The sequence below is a fragment of the Oryx dammah genome, unplaced genomic scaffold (genome assembly GCF_014754425.2).
Source record: "Oryx dammah isolate SB20612 unplaced genomic scaffold, SCBI_Odam_1.1 HiC_scaffold_11, whole genome shotgun sequence".
Lineage (NCBI taxonomy): Eukaryota > Metazoa > Chordata > Mammalia > Artiodactyla > Bovidae > Oryx > Oryx dammah.
The window spans coordinates 28,946,019-28,964,756 of NW_024070195.1; the positions used below are offsets into that span (position 1 = coordinate 28,946,019).

The window sequence follows — 18,738 nt, forward strand, 5'->3', positions numbered from 1 at the left end:
ATGCTGGGCACTGTCCAAGCCCTCAGATATCCTGCTCTATTGTTACAACCACCATGTGAGGTATGTATTATTTCCCAACATTTTAGAGATAAAGAAACTAAAGATAAGGGAGATTGAGAAACTTGCTCAGGATAAATAATTAAGCAAGACTCAAATCTAAGTTGTTGATAACTAAACATTCACCTTTTTAATCATAATATCTGCCTCTGTGAAACTTGTATGTTCTTATTAAAAGCTGCTCCATAATAATAAATCAATAATTTATTGATTTGAAGTAAGGCTTAGATGGTTATATAGCTCAAAGTTAAAAACAAGATTAAATTCAGAGTCCATATTTGAACCCAGGTCTTCTCACTGTAATTTATTTTTGTGTTCCTGATACTACTATGAAAGACTTATTTGCTTTCATCTTTTTTTTTTAAATTCAAATATATTTGAATAGTGTTTCAGTAAGATATAGTTTAGAATGAAAGATGTTTATTTTGATTGGAACTAGAGTACTGGTATACTTTTTTATTTCCAGTTTCTTACTGAGATGAACCAAAGTATACAAAGTACTAAAATAAAATAGATAAAACATATTAATTCTTATTGTTGTAACCTATATATTTCTATTATATGGAGCTACTTTGTCTCATAATCTCTGGCTCTAGTAATTACTGCTATTTCTAAGGCAGGAAAGTTGAAGTTCCTTAATGATTTTCTCTGTTTACTATCCTTGTGATTAAGATAGGACTTTCCCCCCCTCAGTTTAAGTATTCTTTTAAGAATCTAATAGACTTTGTCCGGTTAGACTATATGCACAACATTCATCTTCCATTTGTTTTTTCTATTAGAGTTAATGGCAAATGTTTAATGATATTATTTCTTTTTACACCCTCATTGAGGAGTTAATTGTTCCTCTCCCACATTTTGCCTTTTTTTAAAAACTGTTTTATTTAGGATGTAGCATATTTCCAATGACCACAAAAGTCTCAATATTTATTATATTTGGAAAACTCGTTTCCTCTCATAATTAAACTTTCTTAAACTTACAGCTTAAGGGCATGCAGTTAACATAAATGATAATATAACTTATTTTTAGATAAGAGTGAGAAACTCAGTAATGATAATGGATGTGGTTTGTTCTTTGCCTTTAATATAAATTTCCTAATCCCCCTCATTTTATAAATATGATAAAATTTTAGTGGCATCTTAAGCAGTATCATATTTTAGACTCATACAGATGTGAAAACTTGTAAAAAGTTGAACTTTAGGTAACTTTGTTTAGGTATGTAGTTGGGTCCAGAGCTAATAAAGTATTATATAACTAAGATATTTCTAAGTTTGATCTCTTAAATACTTGGGAGGGTCAGCAATATTATTTATTATTGCCCTGCTTATTTCTGAATGATCAGTGTTACATAGAATTTGGCGTTACTTTCAGTTCAGTTCAGTTCAGTCACTCAGTTGTGTCTGACTCTTTGTGACCCCATGAATTGCAGCACGCCAGGCCTCCCTGTCCATCACCAACTCCCAGAGTTCACTCAGACTCACGTCCATCGAGTCAGTGATGCCATCCAGCCATCTCATCCTCTGTCGTCCCCTTCTCCTCCTGCCCCCAATCTCTCCCAGCATCAGAGACTTTCCCAATGAGTCAACTCTTCGCATGAGGTGGCCAAAGTACTGAAGTTTCAGCTTTAGCATTATTCCCGCCAAAGAAATCCCAGGGCTGATCTCCTTCAAAATGGACTGGTTGGATCTCCTTGCAGTCCAAGGGACTCTGAAGAGTCTTCTCCAACACCACAGTTCAAAAACATCAATTCTTCGGTGCTCAGCCTTCTTCACAGTCCAACTCTCACATCCATACATGACCACAGGAAAAACCATAGCCTTGACTAGACAGACCTTAGTCAACAAAGCAATGTCTCTGTTTTCAATATGCTATCTAGGTTGGTCATAACTTTTCTTCCAAGGAGTAAGCGTCTTTTAATTTCATGGCTGCAGTCACCATCTTTAGGAAGTTCTTAAACGTTGAGGGAGTGAATAAATGAACAAAATACCAAATGTAGGATATATGTTATCTCTCTCTCTCTTTTTTCTTTTTTCTTTTGCTTTTAAAGTTAGGATTTTGGAACAGTTTCCATATGAAACGTGTGTGTATATATGTGTGTGTTTATATATGTATGTATAATCTGATCTCTATTTTATTTTCTAATCACACAAACTGTCCCTTTCCTTACCTGTTACTGTAAGGTCAAATCCACTAGGGATCAGGCTTTGGCTGAACGGTGTCTCGATGCTCTGACTGCATGTGCTGCCAGTGGAGATGGGAATATTCTCGCTCTCGCTGTAGATGCAACTCGAGCAAGGTAAAGGATATGTAAGTTTGAAGTTTTCCAAATACTAAAAGTTGACTGCTTTTCAGAATCAGTCTTAAATAAGCGATTGATTCTATAAACCATGTAAACCTAAAAGAAAATAATTGGAAACCAAAATAAAATTGATTCTTGTTTTTGTTTTTTTTTTTTAAATATCTGTGCTTTGAAAACATTCATCCATTTTCCATGGAGTATATTAATAGCTGTATTTCCCTGTGGCTCAGGACATTTGAAGCTCTTGTAATGTCACTGATTTACAGGTTCAAATTTGATGTTCTTTCAAGTATAGGAAGACATTATTATGCTCACAGTAAGCAAACCTGCCTTTTGTTAAAGGTGGACAGTATCTCTTTCTTCCTGAGCTGTGTACTATGTAGACATCTTTGAAAAAATAGTCTAGAATAAAGGCAGTTAGTCCTTTGCCTTACAGAACATGCAGAAAATCAAGTGACCCGCAAAATCTTTTCTCCCAATATATGATAATGTCAGTAAAGAAATTGGTTTTGCTTTTATTGTTTATTGCTTAATATAATTAATATAATGAACTTTTTAAGTTGTTTCAGCTGCTTAAGGGATAGAATGAATAGTATGTTACTTTTTTGTTTTTCAGTTATAATTTCTTAAAAGAAATAAGATGACTTCTCTGCTTAAAATCCTTCAATGGTCTCCCATTTCTTTTAAATTAAAACCTAATCTTACTATGGCTTATAAGATGGCTGAATGTAACTCTTGCCTACTTCTCAGACCTTGTCTTATCCTGCTTCCTTTGTTAATGTCCCCAATTTCCTTCTTTCTATTTTTAGCACATAAAATATATTTTCCTACTTCTCAGAGTCATTGCATTTGGCATTTCCTTTTTCAAACACTTTTCCCTCTTACGTTCCCTTGAGTTTCTCTTTCTCATCATTTAGATCTTAGTTCAAAAGCTGTATCTTCATGTCTTTAGCTGCTTTAAAACAGCTTTCCCAAGCACCTCATTCTATTTTGCCTATTTTAATGTCTTCATAGTACTTATTACCATATGAAATTAATTTGTTAGTGTACTGTGTTTATACTCTGACTGGATGATATGCTCTGCAAGAGTAAGTTTTTTTTTTTTTGGTTTTATTTATCACTATATCTCTAGCACTTACCAGTGCTTGCCCCATATTAGGTACTCAGTACATGTTGAATGAATTAATAAACAAAAATGTAATACACTATTAATAAAAGATTTACTTTTTGTTAAAAAAATCCTACTGGGAATATTGCTCTTTGCCCATTTATATTGCTAAGCAGTGAATTGCTCAGTACTCTTTAGATACTTGTCTATTAGTAGTTTTTAGGTCATTCGGTCATTTTTCAGTTGACAAATGGTGAAAAGAGATCACATTGTATAAAGGCATCCAGAGTATTTTTTTTCATAATTATTCTGAGGAAAGATGCAGTCATGAATGCAGTAAAGAACATTCAGATTCAGGTATTTGACAGCCTATTTTTGACAGAGGTAATAAAATATGTCTAAGTATATTGAATATTAAGGTAAATATTATATCCCAAATAGTGATGTTATCAGAACCTCCATTTAATATTTTAGATGTACAGTTGGAGAAATCACAGATGCCATGAAAAAGGTATTTGGTGAACATAAAGCTAATGATCGTATGGTGAGTGGAGCCTACCGCCAGGAATTTGGAGAAAGTAGAGAGATAGCATTTGCTATCAAAAGGTAATGTGTGAGATTTCTTAAACCAGAATGTCATCTTTTCTGTTAACACAATCCTCATGTATCTACTGTGGGCTTAATTTTCTCACATACAATTGGAAAATACTGATATTTGACTTATACTTTCCTCCTTAATCTGTAGTTTTACTGTAATAATATTTTGAACTTTGACCATAGTCCCCTTTAGGAGTTTCTCATTTAAAGCAAATGTTTGTTTAATCAATGTTGATATTGCTTCACATCCTCTAGGGACTTAGATTTCAATCTCCTTAAGATGGTACACTTTTATATTAGCTTAAATTTTATTTACATTGTTTAATCACTCAAACAATTATAAAATCTTTACTTTTCCTATTTGAAAGTAAATATTTGGTTGCCATCTATGAATAAGTTAAAAGCAGTCATTACTGAACTGATAGTAAGTGACACAGTCCAACATGAGTTGGAAATATGAATTAATATAAATTGATCATGTTTCTGTAGTGTGAGTAGTACCTTCCTAATGATTGGTTTTCTCAACCTCTGTAATAAATTTTCCACAATTATATCGCTACTCATATATGAGAATAATATCAAAACAACCAAGGTGAAAGTCATCAAAATGGCACGTGTTTTTTTCTTTTAACAAAAGCAAATTTGTTTCTTAGTGCTTTTTCATCTGGGGCGTACATTTATTGACTTAAGCAAGAAACTATTTTGATTATACATTATCATAAGATATCACATTGAGGCCACTTGGAGGAGTTCACACTTGTGAATGGTAAGTGAGATATGGACAGTCCAAAACAGCTAGTGAGTCAAGTATATGTACAAATAATTCTGAAGGCATTTTTTAGTTGATATTTTACTATTTCTGCATATTGTACTATGGATACTGTCTTAAGAAGTTGTGAAGTTGTTGTTTTCTCATCTTGCTTCACTGTGATGTTCTCAGTGTTACAGGCTTACAGTCTTTCAAATTTTCTTCTAGGGTAGGAGATGGTAAACATATTCAGGCTTTAATTGAGTTCTTGATGTAAAACAAAGATATTAATAAAATATGAATAAACAGATTAGGTGTTTTTATATAAATTTGAAAGATTTGCTGCAAGTAAATTATAGTTTTATATCTTACCTTTGGTCAATTATTGTATAACTGTTATATTTTATTTTATTTAATTTTTGGTATCTAATGCCTTTATTCTCATTTTTATTTGCTAGCCCCTTAAATATAACTCTTTTACAACATCATAATCTTGAAGGTCTGTGATGTTATTTCTTTATTGACTTCCTGTCCTGAAGGTTTCTTTCTAGAAGTGATACTCACACCTGCTAACACTAAACTGTTTTTTCTTTTTTTTTTTTAGGACTCTTAAGCCTTAAAATATATTTTGAAATGTTCCTTAGGGTTGAGAAGTTCATGGAACGTGAAGGTCGCAGACCTCGTCTTCTTGTGGCAAAAATGGGACAAGATGGACATGACCGAGGAGCAAAAGTTATTGCTACAGGATTTGCTGATCTTGGTTTTGATGTGGATATTGGTCCTCTTTTTCAGGTATTGAAAACTGTTGGGAGGAATTTCAAGTCCTGTTGTTATATGTTGCAGATAGGTCAACTGAAATGAAGACTAAAGAGTATTCACTGAATTTTTACTGGGAAAGAAGTACACCTTACTCAAGAGGCCCAGCCTTTATAGCGTCTCCCATTAGAGTTTTCCCGTTTGGGATTTTAAGATATTGCTCAGAAAAGCTAGAGAAAATTCTTATGATAAAGAGTTAGCCCAGACTTCTGGGTATGTGTTCTTAAACTGTATTGGTAGATAAATATGTAAATATGTTTAGAGTCTCACACATTTAAGGTGAGTTTTGTTAAGAATCTCAAATATATTTAAGATTAAATAAATCATATACAATGTATTTAGTTTACTTTTAGTCTTCTAAGTTGAATACTTTTCCATTCTACTTTCTTACTCACACTTTGCTATCCCTTTGCTTTAGTTTTTTTGCTTATTTTAAATAGTGATCAAATATAATGCAAATATTTAGTGGTTAGCTTTTGGGAAATGTTTTTATCATAAAATAAAAAGAATTTTAAAAAATTGTTGGAAAAATTTTAAAAAATTGGAACCTAAAGGAATCTTAGAAATAACTGAAAGTTAATTTCCTCATTAAATACCATCTCTAAAAGTTTAATTTGTCTTTTAGTAGCATCAGCTTTGTTACCATAATTCTGCATCATTAAAAAAAATAGTTATCTGTGGCTGAAGGTACAATCATGTAGTACTCTGATGACTGATTTAATAAAAATAATCAATTTGATGTTTTTAAAATTGCGACATTTGATAATTTCCACTTTGACTTATATAAACAAGACATGGAACTGAATTATTCAAATGGAGTTTTAATCTAATAAATTTTGGTAGCATGGATGATATGAATAACAAATCATGCTTAAATTAAATTCCTTATCTTTAAGAAATCAATAGCAAGAATATGCACAATTTTAAAAGGTTTTAATTTCATGTTAGTATTTTTTGCAGACTCAAAGTTTTACCAATATGTTATATGACTTTCCTCGGGATCTTCTTAAATGTAGTTCCATTAATGAGTATAGAATCCTTTGTTTTTGCACTAAAATTATGAGTCTTAAAATCTTGCCAAACTCCAAGAAAATTCACAAATTTTTATAGTATTTTTTCTGCTTATAATTATGCAGTGGTTTCTCAGATGGCCTTATCCTTCCCAATTGTCTTGATTTACATTATATGTACCATGAGAGACGTGTAGGTACTTTTTTAAATATGAAATGATTTAAATTCATGTATATTATTAAAGCAGTGTCATGAACTCATAATGGAGATACAATCTTTGTTAATTCATTATTGAATGTTTGAAAACATCCGTTATAATTTTATATCCCAGTAGTAAACTAAGATAATAAATGAGAGACATGGCCTCACCTGAATCATCCCTTTTCTTGTTTATGCACTTCCCTGGATGCTATAGCCCCTTAACTAGTTTCTACAGTTCTCCTGTTATTTTGCTCCATGAAGTGAAAGTGAGATTGTCAGTTGCTCAGAGGTGTCTGACTCTTTTTGACCCCATGGACTGTAGCTTGCCTGGCTCCTCTGTCCATGGAATTCTCCAGGCAACAATACTAGAGTGAGTAGCCATTCCCTTCTCCAAGAGATCTTCCTGACCCAGGGATTGAATGTGCATCTCCTGCATTGCAGGCAGATTCTTTTACTATCTGAGCCACCAGGGAAGCCCTATTTTGCCTCATATATTACCGTTAATTTCATATTTCCATGGGAGAACAAGGTCCTGGTGCTTTGTAGTCCACACCATCTTCTGTCTTCTCATTCAATGTTTAATCCTAAAATTCACTTTTTTAATGTTGCATTTTAAGTTCAGTCTTTAATTCTTTAGATCCTATCACATGTTACCTCTCACTTAATGTTGGTAATGAAGACAACAGATGTATTTTTTAAAAAATTATAATGAAGAGATAATATATTTTGCCTATATCTCCCCTTTATCTTAAAGATTTTGTGGGGAACTTTATCTTGATATAACTTAATTGATAAATGGTAGAGCTAGAAGCAGACATAGCACTGGTGTTTATTACAACGAGTGGATGAGGTGGTATTTGAGAATGGTGAAATACGAAGTTACATTCACGTCAAGATTTTTAATGACAAATTTGGAATGTCCACCGAAGTAGTTGTAACACTTTAGAAACACTTTTTGGGATTAATAATGATTTGCGTCTTCACTTTGTAACTGTTCAGACTCCCCGGGAGGTGGCCCAGCAGGCTGTGGATGCAGATGTGCACACTGTGGGTGTGAGCACCCTGGCTGCTGGGCACAAGACCCTCGTTCCTGAGCTCATCAAGGAACTCAACGCCCTTGGACGGCCAGATATTCTTGTCATGTGTGGGGGAGTGATACCACCGCAGGTATTTTCATCTCCTACATTTTCTAGTACTGTACTGGGACTGCTGAGTAACAGTAGTTCGTATGTAATTATTTAATTTACTGTATATTTTCTCTAAAAATGTGTTGCAGAGTTAGAGCCAAATTAGAACCAAATTATTTCCTAGTGCTTCTACTAAGTAAATTCTACAAAAGTGGTCAATGTTGTTTTCTCTTTAGACTGTATTGTAATTCAGTATGCATGCATGCATGCTAAGTTGCTTCAGTTGTGTCCAACTCTTTGCGACCCCATGGACTGTAGTCCGTCCTCTGTCTATGGGATTCTCTAGGCAAGAACACTGGAGTGGTTGCCATTACCTCCTTCAGGGAATCTTCCCAACCTAGGGATTGAACCTGTGTCTTAGGTCTACCTGTGTTGGCAGGCATGTTCTCCACCACTAGCGTCACCTGGGAAGCCCTCGGTGTGCATAATTTAATACTACATAATGCTGCTATGAGAGAGTTGCCTCCCTACAAATTAGTCACCTAGATAGAGATCTGTCTTCGTCATATTCAGTAAGCACTGATGGAAAAGGAACAGGCTGAAAGTAATACAGTCTCACATCTGGAATAGAGAAGAACGGTGAACACACAGTGAGGATATCAGCCCTCCCCAGGGAAAGAGTGAACACCCCTCATCCTGGCAGTGGAGTCAGTCCTTTAGTTGATCAGTCCTCTCAGCACTTGCTTCTGTTGTTTCAGAGTTGCTACCTTGTTCATTTCCTCCATATCCCCATCCCTGAATGCTCCCCTAACTTAGCACTGTATCAGTTACGTGATCCTATAAAACCCCCATTTTCATGAAGCTAATTCAATTGGGATATAGTTTTCTGAGAGCCCAAAACACCTAATTCAGACATAAATGGAATCAGCCTGTCCTGAAAATTATGGCTGAATGGAGAATATGTGGATTCTAGAACAAGAATGTGGATCCTCTTAGGAAAAGATAAATGGATGCTAGGTAACAGTAATGTTAATTAATTTATTAAGGAGACAGGGACGCTGTCCATATGTGACCTTGTGCCGTGTGTGCTTAGTTGCTTCGTCGTGTCCGACTCTTTGTGACCCTACGGACTGTAGCCCACCAGACTCCTCTGTCCATGGGGATTCTCCAGGCAAGAATACTGGAGTGAGTTGCCATGCCCTCCTTCCCGGGATCTTCCCAACCCAGGGATCAAACCCAGGTCTCCCGCATTGCAGGTAGATTTCTTCACCATCTGAGTCACCAGGGAAGCCTGTGAATACTGGCGTGGGTAGCCTATCCCTTTTCCAGGGGATGTTCCCGACCCAAATATATGACCTTACCAATCAGTTAAAATAGTTAAGCTATAACCTGGGTCTATGTCCAATCCAATTTTTAATAATATCGAATTGTGTTTTTACTGAGAATGGAAAAAATATTGAGTTACAAGAACTGTATATGAGATTGCTCCTAAGTAAATGACTATACGAACTACAAAGACCCCCACCACTGTATAGCAGGAATCTGTCAGTGAAATGTGACCTTGTGCCCATGTTTTCAGTTTTTCTCCTTCTGTTACAATTCAGAATATAAAATAATGAATGTATACACTACTTATGAAATGAGAAGATACATATGTATGAGCCTGTGAGGTTGGTTATAATGGACTGGCAACCAAGTTGTATATTACTTCTTTCTAACAATGCAGTACTTAATGTGGTATAGTCAACACAAAAGTGGTTTTGTTCCCTGGTGGCTCAGATGGTAAAGAATCTGCCTGCAGTGCAGGAGACCCAGGTTTAGTCCCTAGATGGGGAAGATCCCCTGGAGAAGAGAATGCCTACCCACTCTAGTATTTCTGGAGAAGAGAATGCCTACCCACTCTAGTATTCTTGGCTGGAGAATTCCATGGACAGACGAGCCTGGTGGGCACAGTCCATGGGGTCACAGAGTCAGGTATGACTGAGTGACTATTTAATTTTTATTTATTGGTCAACACAAAACTATTTTTATTAGCACCTTTGCCTCTTATTTTGATAAGTATAGTTTATTATTTGAGAATATAAAGGGCTTTAATTCTTTATTACTGTCTGACTATGGAACACTTTTATCTGTATTGCAGTTTTAGAGCCCATAATATTAATACCTAAGCTCTTAGGCATGATATTAAAATGTAAGACTCAAAATAATTAGGCAGTACAAGGTAGTGGCATTTAAATACAGATCGATGCCAGCCTGGATGGTAGGGGGTTTGGGAGAGAATGGATATATGTATATGCATGGCTGAGTCCCTTTGCTGTTCATCTGAAACTACCACAACATTCTTAATTAATTGGTTATACTCCAATACAAAATGTTTTTGGTGTTAAAAAAAAAAAATTGAGAAGAAATGCAGGCCTGTAATACAAGGGGCTGACATTTTCAAGATGTATATATCATAGAAATCTCTGGATATTTAAATTACCTGGAATATCTGTGGAGAAGGCAATGGTACCCCGCTCCAGTACTCTTGCCTGGAAAATCCCATGGACAGAAGAGCCTGGTTGGCTGCAGTCCATGGGGTCGCTAAGAGTCAGGCACGACTGAGTGACTTCCCTTTCACTTTTCACTTTCATGCATTAGAGAAAGAAATGGCAACCCACTCCAGTATTCTTGACTGGAGAATCCCATGGACAAAGGAGCCTAGCGGGCTGCCGTCTATGGGGTCACACAGAGTCGGACACGACTGAAGCGACTTAGCAGCAGCAGCAGCAGCAGAACATCTGTAGGTGTTTGCCGTGCTTTTTCCTCTTGAGTTTAAAGGCGAAGGATCATTTTTTATAATGACACATTTGTGTGTTAATATGGGCATCTTTTTTTAAATATAACATATCAGTTAACACCCATGCATTTTTCTCATTACTTGTTTTCAGTAAATATATAAAATGTTGTTATTATTCAGCTGAAAGTCTCTTAGCTTTTAAATTAGAGAGCACTAATGTATGGCTGTTAATCAAAATGATTTAACCATTGCCATTGTGGAGCTTATAGCAATAAGACATGTAAAGTGCCACTGCAGAATTATGGTATTATAAGAATATTACAAGGAAATAATGGAGACAGAAAAGAAGTAGTTGGGGGATAATTAGCATGACCATGTGATTTATCATCTCATGATCAATTTTGAGAATGAAAAATGGGTACTACTAAAAAGGGTGTTGCAAAAACAATTCAATTAAAAACTGGGCAGAGGATCTGAATAGACATTTTTTCAAGGAAGACAAATGGTCAACAGGTACATGGAAAGATGCTCAACATTACCCGTTAACAAGGATGTGCAAATCAAAACCACAATGAGATATCACCTCATATCTGTTAGAATAGCTGTCATCAAAAAGACAAGAAGTAACAGGTGTTGTCGAGGATATGTAGAAAAGGGAGCTTTCATGCACTGTTGGTGGGAATGTAAATTGGTGCAGCCTCTATGGTGAACAGTACAGAGATTTTTCAAAAAGTTAAAACTAGAGCTACATATGATCCAGCAATCCTAATGCTGGATATTTATCTGAAGAAAACAAAACCACTAGCTTGATATATGTTCACCCCTCCCATGTTCATAGCAGCATTATTTACAATAGCCAAGACATGGAAATGACCTAAATGTCCATCAGTGGGTGAGTGAATAAAGAAAATGTGACACACACACATACACAGAGGAATAGTATTCAGCCATAAAAAATTCTGGCCATTTATGACAACATGGGTGGACCTTGAGGGCTTTATACTAAGTGAAATAAGTCAGACAGAGAAATACAAATAGGGCATGATCTTACTTATATGTGAAAGAACAGATTGGTGGTTGCTAAAAGCAGCGGGTAGAGGGTAGGTGAAACGAGCAAAGGGAGCCAAAAGGTACAGACTTTCAGTTATAAAATAAATAAGTTCTGGGAATATATGTACAGTGTGGTGACCATGGGTAATAGTATTGTACTGCATATTTGAAAGTTACTAAGAGTAGTATGTAACTAAGTAACTAAGTAGTAACTTAGAGACCAAGGACTAAGGACATTGTTGTTGTTTGGTTGCTAGGTAATGTGTGATTCTTTTGCAACCCCTTGACTGTAGACTTCAGGCTCCTCCCTCCATGAGATTTCTCAGGCAGGAATACTGGAGTGGGTTGCCATTTCCTCTTCCAGGAGGTCTTCCCAACCCAGGGACTGAACCCACGTCTCCTGCATTGGCAGAGGGATTCTTTACCACTGAGCCACCAGGGAAACCCTCAAGGACATAGTACTAAGAAACTAAGAGAGTTACCAAGAGCTCACAGTGTTGCACAGTTTTCAGGATATCTTAAAAGTTCTAAACTCACATGTGAACGTGAACGTGAAGTCGCTCAGTCGTGTCTGACTCTTTGCGACCCCATGGACTGTAGCCTACCAGGCTCCTCTGTCCATGGGATTTTCCAGGCAATAGTACTGGAGTGGATTGCCATTTCCTTCTCCAAGAAATCTTTCCAACCCAGGGATCGAACCCGAGTCTCCCACATCGTAGACAGATGCTTTACCGTCTGCGATCTCAGCCAAAAGGCCGAGAAGCAAAACTCATATGTGCACACACAAAATTTTTTTACTTATTTATGGTAATAGATGTTAACTAGATCTACCATGGTGATCATCTTACAATGTATACACATATTGAATCATTAGATTATACACCTGAAACTAATGTCAATTAAAGCTAAAAAAAAAAAAAACTCATGGAAAAAAGGGTATTGCAATAGAAAGCACAAGCCAGGATGTCCTGGAAATATGATCACTCTAGTAAATGGAAAAGACCCTGATGCTGGGAGGGGTTGGGGGCAGAGGAGAAGGGGACGACAGAGGATGAGGTGGCTGGATGGCATCACCGCCTCGATGGATGTGAGTTTGAGTAGGCTCCGGGAGCTGGTGATGGACAGGGAGGCCTGGCATGCTGCAATTCATGGGATCTCAGAGAGTTGGACACGACCGAGCGACTGAACTGAACTGACTGACTGAGTGAATGAGGATTAGGGCTTTAAAGCATCTCCTAAACTTGATATTATAGCTCCAAATACTCTGATGTTAAAACAGTCTAAAGCATGGAACAATATTTGTGCCCTGGGAATCTTTTCACTCAAGCTTTGTTTAAAACAAACTAATAAATAGCAGCAACAACAACAGAAAATTTTTTTCAAATGAGTTAACGTGAGTTTGAACAAACTCTAGGAGTTAGTGAAGGATAGGGAAGCCTGACGTGCTGCAGCCCATGGGGTCACAAAGAGTCAGACACAGCTGAGTGAGTGAACAACAACAGTTTTCATTTATAGAAAATCTAATTCCAGCATGAAGCCAAATTCAAAGTACTGCCATTCACTAGCTGCAGGCAAAGCACCTTGGAGGAAATAAGTAGCCTTGTAAATCTGAACCTATAATGTGATACTAAATTTAACACAAATAATGGCAAATAGTAAAAATTTAGGTAAGGTAATATGGTGTAGGGTCCAGAAATTCTCAGCTGCTGGCCCGTACAGCTTCCCACCACAAACAATACACTGAGGTATTTGGAGAATTGGCAGAATGTCTTTTATTCTTTTCATATCTTGGAGTGTAAAGGTTAGGGTTAGGGCAGGCCCAGTCACGGAGGATTTTTTCAGCCTCAAATGCCAGTAGTGAATCAGATGAGAAAGTTTGCGGCACTGAGGATAAAGAAGAAAGGACAGCATTCATTGTCCTTTTGTTTCACTTTCTTGAAATATAAATATTGTCTCTTCTATTAATAAAATCAATTCTTTCAACAGGATTATGAATTTCTGTTTGAAGTTGGTGTTTCCAATGTGTTTGGTCCTGGGACTCGAATTCCAAAGGCTGCTGTTCAAGTGCTTGATGATATTGAAAAATGTTTGGAAAAGAAGCAACAGTCTATATAACTTCCTGTTTTGGGGTTAGCTTTTTTCTAATCTATTCTTTCAGTAATGATCAAAGAGGCCATGTCTTCAAATTATTCAACACCTAATATGTGCTTTCCTGAAAGCTTTACGTTAAAATACCTGACTTATAAGAATGCTGTCATGCTATGTGTGTGTATAGTTTCACTTTAATTTTAAAAATTAAAATTATCCTTAAAAACTCTCTATAATACATGCTGAGTACTTTGTCAGAAACTGGAGAGAAAGGTATTATTTTAACAATTGTGATATTTCTTTGAAATATTTCTTATAAATCTGTTTACTTTCTATTTTAAGAATTAAACAATACCTAAAGCAATCTGACTAAGCCTATTCTTTCAGTTTAGTACAGTTTAGTTGCTCAGTCATGTCCGGCTCTTTGTGACCTCATGAACTGCAGCATGCCAGGCCTCCCTGTCCATCACCAACTCCAACCATCTTATCCTCTGTCGTCCCCTTCTCCTCCCACCTTCAATCTTTCCCAGCATCAGGGTCTTTTCCAATGAGTCTGTTCTTCACATCAGGTGGCCAAAGTATTGGAGTTTCAGCTTCAACATTATCCTTCCAATGAACACCCAGGATTGATCTCCTTTAGGATGGACTGGTTGGATCTCCTTGCAGTCCAAGGGACTCTCAAGAGTCTTCTCCAACACCACAGTTCAAAAACATCAATTCTTCAGGACCCAGCTTTCTTTTTAGTCCAGTTCTCACATCCATATATGACTACTGGAAAAACCATAGCCTTAACTAGTCCTATTCTTTAATTTAGTTTTAATTAACTTAAACACCAGAAGATATAATCCATAGGTAAATAAAATAATTATACCTATATTGGAAAAAATAGTAGGAATATTTATGAAAGGAATATATTGTGGTTGTGGTCCTCAGCCAAATTCTACCAGAATTACTTTGATACAAGTATTAAGTCAGACCTGAAGTTGGAATGGGGAGGCAGGAAAGAAATGGCAGAAATTCTTCAGGTGACTTTGCTTTCATCTTAGACATGAACATGTGACCCTGTTATTTCTGGGCTTGGCTTAAGACCCAGGAGAGTGGATCTTCATGAGTAGTCCCTAAAATGAAAGTTCTTAGACTCTTAGCATGGCTTCCTCCAGAATGATGATACAAGCTAGGAGTGTAGAAGGGCTATTGTGTATGTATCTGAAAAGACAGTGATATGATTCAGTCTGAGTCTGAAGGCTGGAGAACCAAGGGAGCCCATGGTGTAAATCTCAGTCCAAGGGCCAGAGAAGATGCAATGTCTCAGCTCAAATTACTGAGATGGGAAAAAAGTGGTGAATTCCTTCTTTCTCTACCTTTTGTTTTTGTTCAGGCCCTCAGCAGATTTCATGGTGCTCACTCACATTGGGGAGGGCAGTCTACCTTGCCAAGTCCAGTTATTCAAATGCTAATCTTATCTAGAAACACACTCACAGACACACCTAGAAATAATGTTTAATCTGGGTACCCCATTGAGTTAACATGTAAAATTAACTATCACAGAGCCCTTTGACACTGCCGGTAGAGATGCACAATTATGCAGCTGCTATGGAGGAGGAAATGGCAAATCACTCCAGTATTTTTGCTTGGAGAATCCCATGGACAGAGAAGCCTGTTGGGTTACAGTCCAAGGGGTTGCTAAGAGTTAGACACACCTTAGCAACTAACCACCACCATCGAAGATGACAGTGCTCAAAAAAATTAAACCATTACCATATTACCGAGCAATTCTACTTCTGGGTAAATATCCGAAAGAATTCAGAGCAGGGACTCAAATAGATACTTGTACATTAATATGTGTATTAATGTTCATGGTAGCATTATTTACAGTAGCCAAAGGGTGGAAGCAATCCAAGTGACCACTGACAGATGAATGAATAAGCAAAATGTAATAAATACATAGAATACTATTCAGCCTTGAAAAGGAAATTCTGACACATAACAGATGAATCTTGAAAACATTATGCTAAATACTTCAGTCACAAAAGGTCAAATATTGAATGATTTCACTTATGTATTCATGCATGCTAAATCACTTCAGTCATGTCCAAATCTTTGTGACTCTGTGGACTATAGCCTGCCAGGCTCCCCTGTCCGTGGGATTCTCCAGGCAAGAATACTGGAGTGGGTTGCCATGCCCTCTTTCAAGGGATCTTCCTGACCCAGGGATTGAACCTGTCTCATATCTCCTGCATTGGCAGGCAGGCTCTTTACCACTAGTGCCACCTGGGAAGCCCAATTTCACTTACATGAGGTATTATACCTAGAATAGTCAAATACATAGAGCCAGAAAGTAGAATGGTGCTTGCTAGGGCCTGGAGAGAACAGGGAATGGGGAATTAATGTTTAATGGGTATAGAGGTTCAGTTAGGGAAGATAAGTTCCAGAGATGAATTATGATGATAATTGCACAATATAAATGTATTTAAAGCCACAGAAATATATGCTTAACAATGGTTGTTAACATGGCAAACTTTATATTGTGTATGTGTGCTGCATGCTAAGTCACTTCATTCATGTCCAACTCTTTGTGACCCCATGGACTGTAGCCCACCAGGCTCCTCTCTCCATGGGAGTCTCCAGGCAGGAATACTGGAGTGGGTTTGCCATGCCCTCCTCCAGGGGATCTTCCCAGCCCAGGGATCAAACCCACATTGACAGGTGGGATCTTTACCACTGGTGCCACCTGGGAAGTGCTTATGTGGTATGTTTTTACCACCATTAAAAATATTTAGGACAGCCCTGGCATATGGCATCTGTTTTATAAATGTTAGGGTTATTATTTTAAAAGGAATGAATGCTAAGGCATGAAACTGGGAAGGTAGGTAGGCAGGGGCTGATCTCATACAGAGGCTTGTGCAGTTAAGGGATTCAGACTTTATCCTGAAGATAAAGATAATCATATAAGGATTTTTACCAGGGAAATAATCCGATGAGATTTGAGTTTTAGCATAGCAGCTGTGTGAAAGATGTCTTTTAATGGAGGCAAGACTGGAGATAAGAATTAAGAGACTGTTACAATAATATACCAGAGAAATTCTAAGTATCTAAGCTTATCTGCTTAGGTGCTGTTCAGAGATGGAAAAGATGGAGAGGCTATGATCTTATATTGGAATATTGAATTGACAGAATCTGAATTTTATCTAAAAAAAAGTAGGCTCTTGATCCTTCGGTATTTGCTGTGTGGAATCTGCTGTTCCATCACTCATTTTAGTTGTTCTTTTGTGGACTTTTTTTAATGTGCAGTGATTTCACAACTGGATACACAGACCTAATGTCAACATTAGGAAAAGGTTGAATTATAGGATTTGTTTTCTAATGATTATTTGGGTCAATATCAGAGCTTTAGAAGCTTTTCTTTCTTTAGAAGTGTGTTGGGCTTTAGAATGATGTCTAAATTCTTTCCCTGCAATTTAATGGAAATTTGTGTTATATAAATATAGTAGTAATATAAGAAGTGGAGGAGGGGTTTGAAGAGGCATACTTTCTGAGCAAAACCTGCATGGAAGCAGGAAGATCCCCTGGAGGAGGGCATAGCAACCCACTCCAGTATTCCTGCCTGGAGAATCCCATGGAGAGAGGAGCCTGGTGGGCTACACAGTCCATGGGGTCACAAAGAGTTGGACATGAATGAAGTGACTTAGCATGCAGCACACATACACAATAACGTTTACCATGTTAACCATTTTTAAGCATTTATTTCTGTGGCTTTAAATACATTTATATTGTGCAATTATCACCATAATTCATCTCTGGAACTTATCTTCCCTAACTGAACCTCTATACCCATTAAACATGAAAAAAGTAACATGAAAAAAGGATGAATTCCCCCTCTAATTTCTGTTTCAGGGAGTTTTGTAATGGAGGTAGAGGGGAGGGTTGTTAACAGTTCTATATTCACAGACAAGATTATGTCAGATGTAACTGCCACCCTCCACTAGTATCTGTAAATTCCTATTCACTTTATACTGTTAAACAATCTTTTTTTAAAAACAGGTCCTGGTGGCTGGTGGTTTAGTTGGTAAGTCATATCTGACTCTGCAATCCCATGAACTGTTGCCCACCAGACTCCTCTCCATGGGATTTCCCAGGCAAGAATACTGGAGTGGGTTGCCTTTTCCTTCTCCAGAGAATTTTCCCTACCCAGGGACTGAACCCGTGTCTCCTGCATTGCAGGTGGATTCTTTACTGACTGAGCCCAGGGAAGCCTACGTTAAGGCATAAATGTGCCAGCATAGACCATGTTTGTTCTACCAGAATTATTTTTATTTTAAATAAGGGGAAAAAACTTACCAAAGTGATGAATACCTAAATAAACTTGTTGCTATTTGATAGACACTCAGTAAAAATGATGATGATGATGACAGCAACTAATGTTATTTCTACCAATCAATAAATCCTGACCCATTTCCAACAATTATGGATCATGCTTTAGACCATTTGACAAAGTTTGATTTTTATAACTAGCCTGAAGTTGAAAGATAATATATATATACACATTTGTTACTAAGATATTCTTGTCTAATTTGTGCTTATTATAAAAAGTGTTCTCAGCATTCAAAAGTATTTTCAAAGAAGATTATTTTGGTTTTCCTGATTAAATATTGTTTTCTGACTCTCGGATCCTCCTTTTTATTTTATCAACTGTGCCTGTAGGTGTCTCCCTAAGTTCAGGATTATCCTGTTTCTCTGAAACTATATTTGAAATGATGCCCATTCTGGCAACCCATAGGTGCTATAAACACTCAGAAAATCTCTTTGATAATCTATTTAGATACACCTAATGTCATCCTTGGTGATTGAGATCTGTGATA

The 18,738-nt window shown here is 36.9% G+C and overlaps 1 protein-coding gene across 3 annotated transcripts in view; it reads left to right on the plus strand.

Annotated features, from left to right (window-relative positions):
* Nucleotides 1-14,248, plus strand: part of MMUT (methylmalonyl-CoA mutase) — a 40,463-nt gene extending 26,215 nt beyond the window's left edge. For 2 of the 3 annotated variants that reach the window (XM_040249495.1, XM_040249494.1), the window contains exons 9-13: nt 2,236-2,351; nt 3,937-4,068; nt 5,452-5,599; nt 7,835-8,002; nt 13,778-14,240. In XM_040249495.1, coding sequence (XP_040105429.1) covers nt 2,236-2,351; nt 3,937-4,068; nt 5,452-5,599; nt 7,835-8,002; nt 13,778-13,906 — 693 coding nt within the window. In that variant the 3' untranslated portion in view covers nt 13,907-14,240. Of the gene's footprint in view, nt 1-2,235; nt 2,352-3,936; nt 4,069-5,451; nt 5,600-7,834; nt 8,003-13,777 lie in introns of all 3 variants that reach the window. The other variant, XM_040249493.1, reaches the window with a different exon arrangement.
* Nucleotides 14,249-18,738: the final 4,490 nt, after the last annotated feature.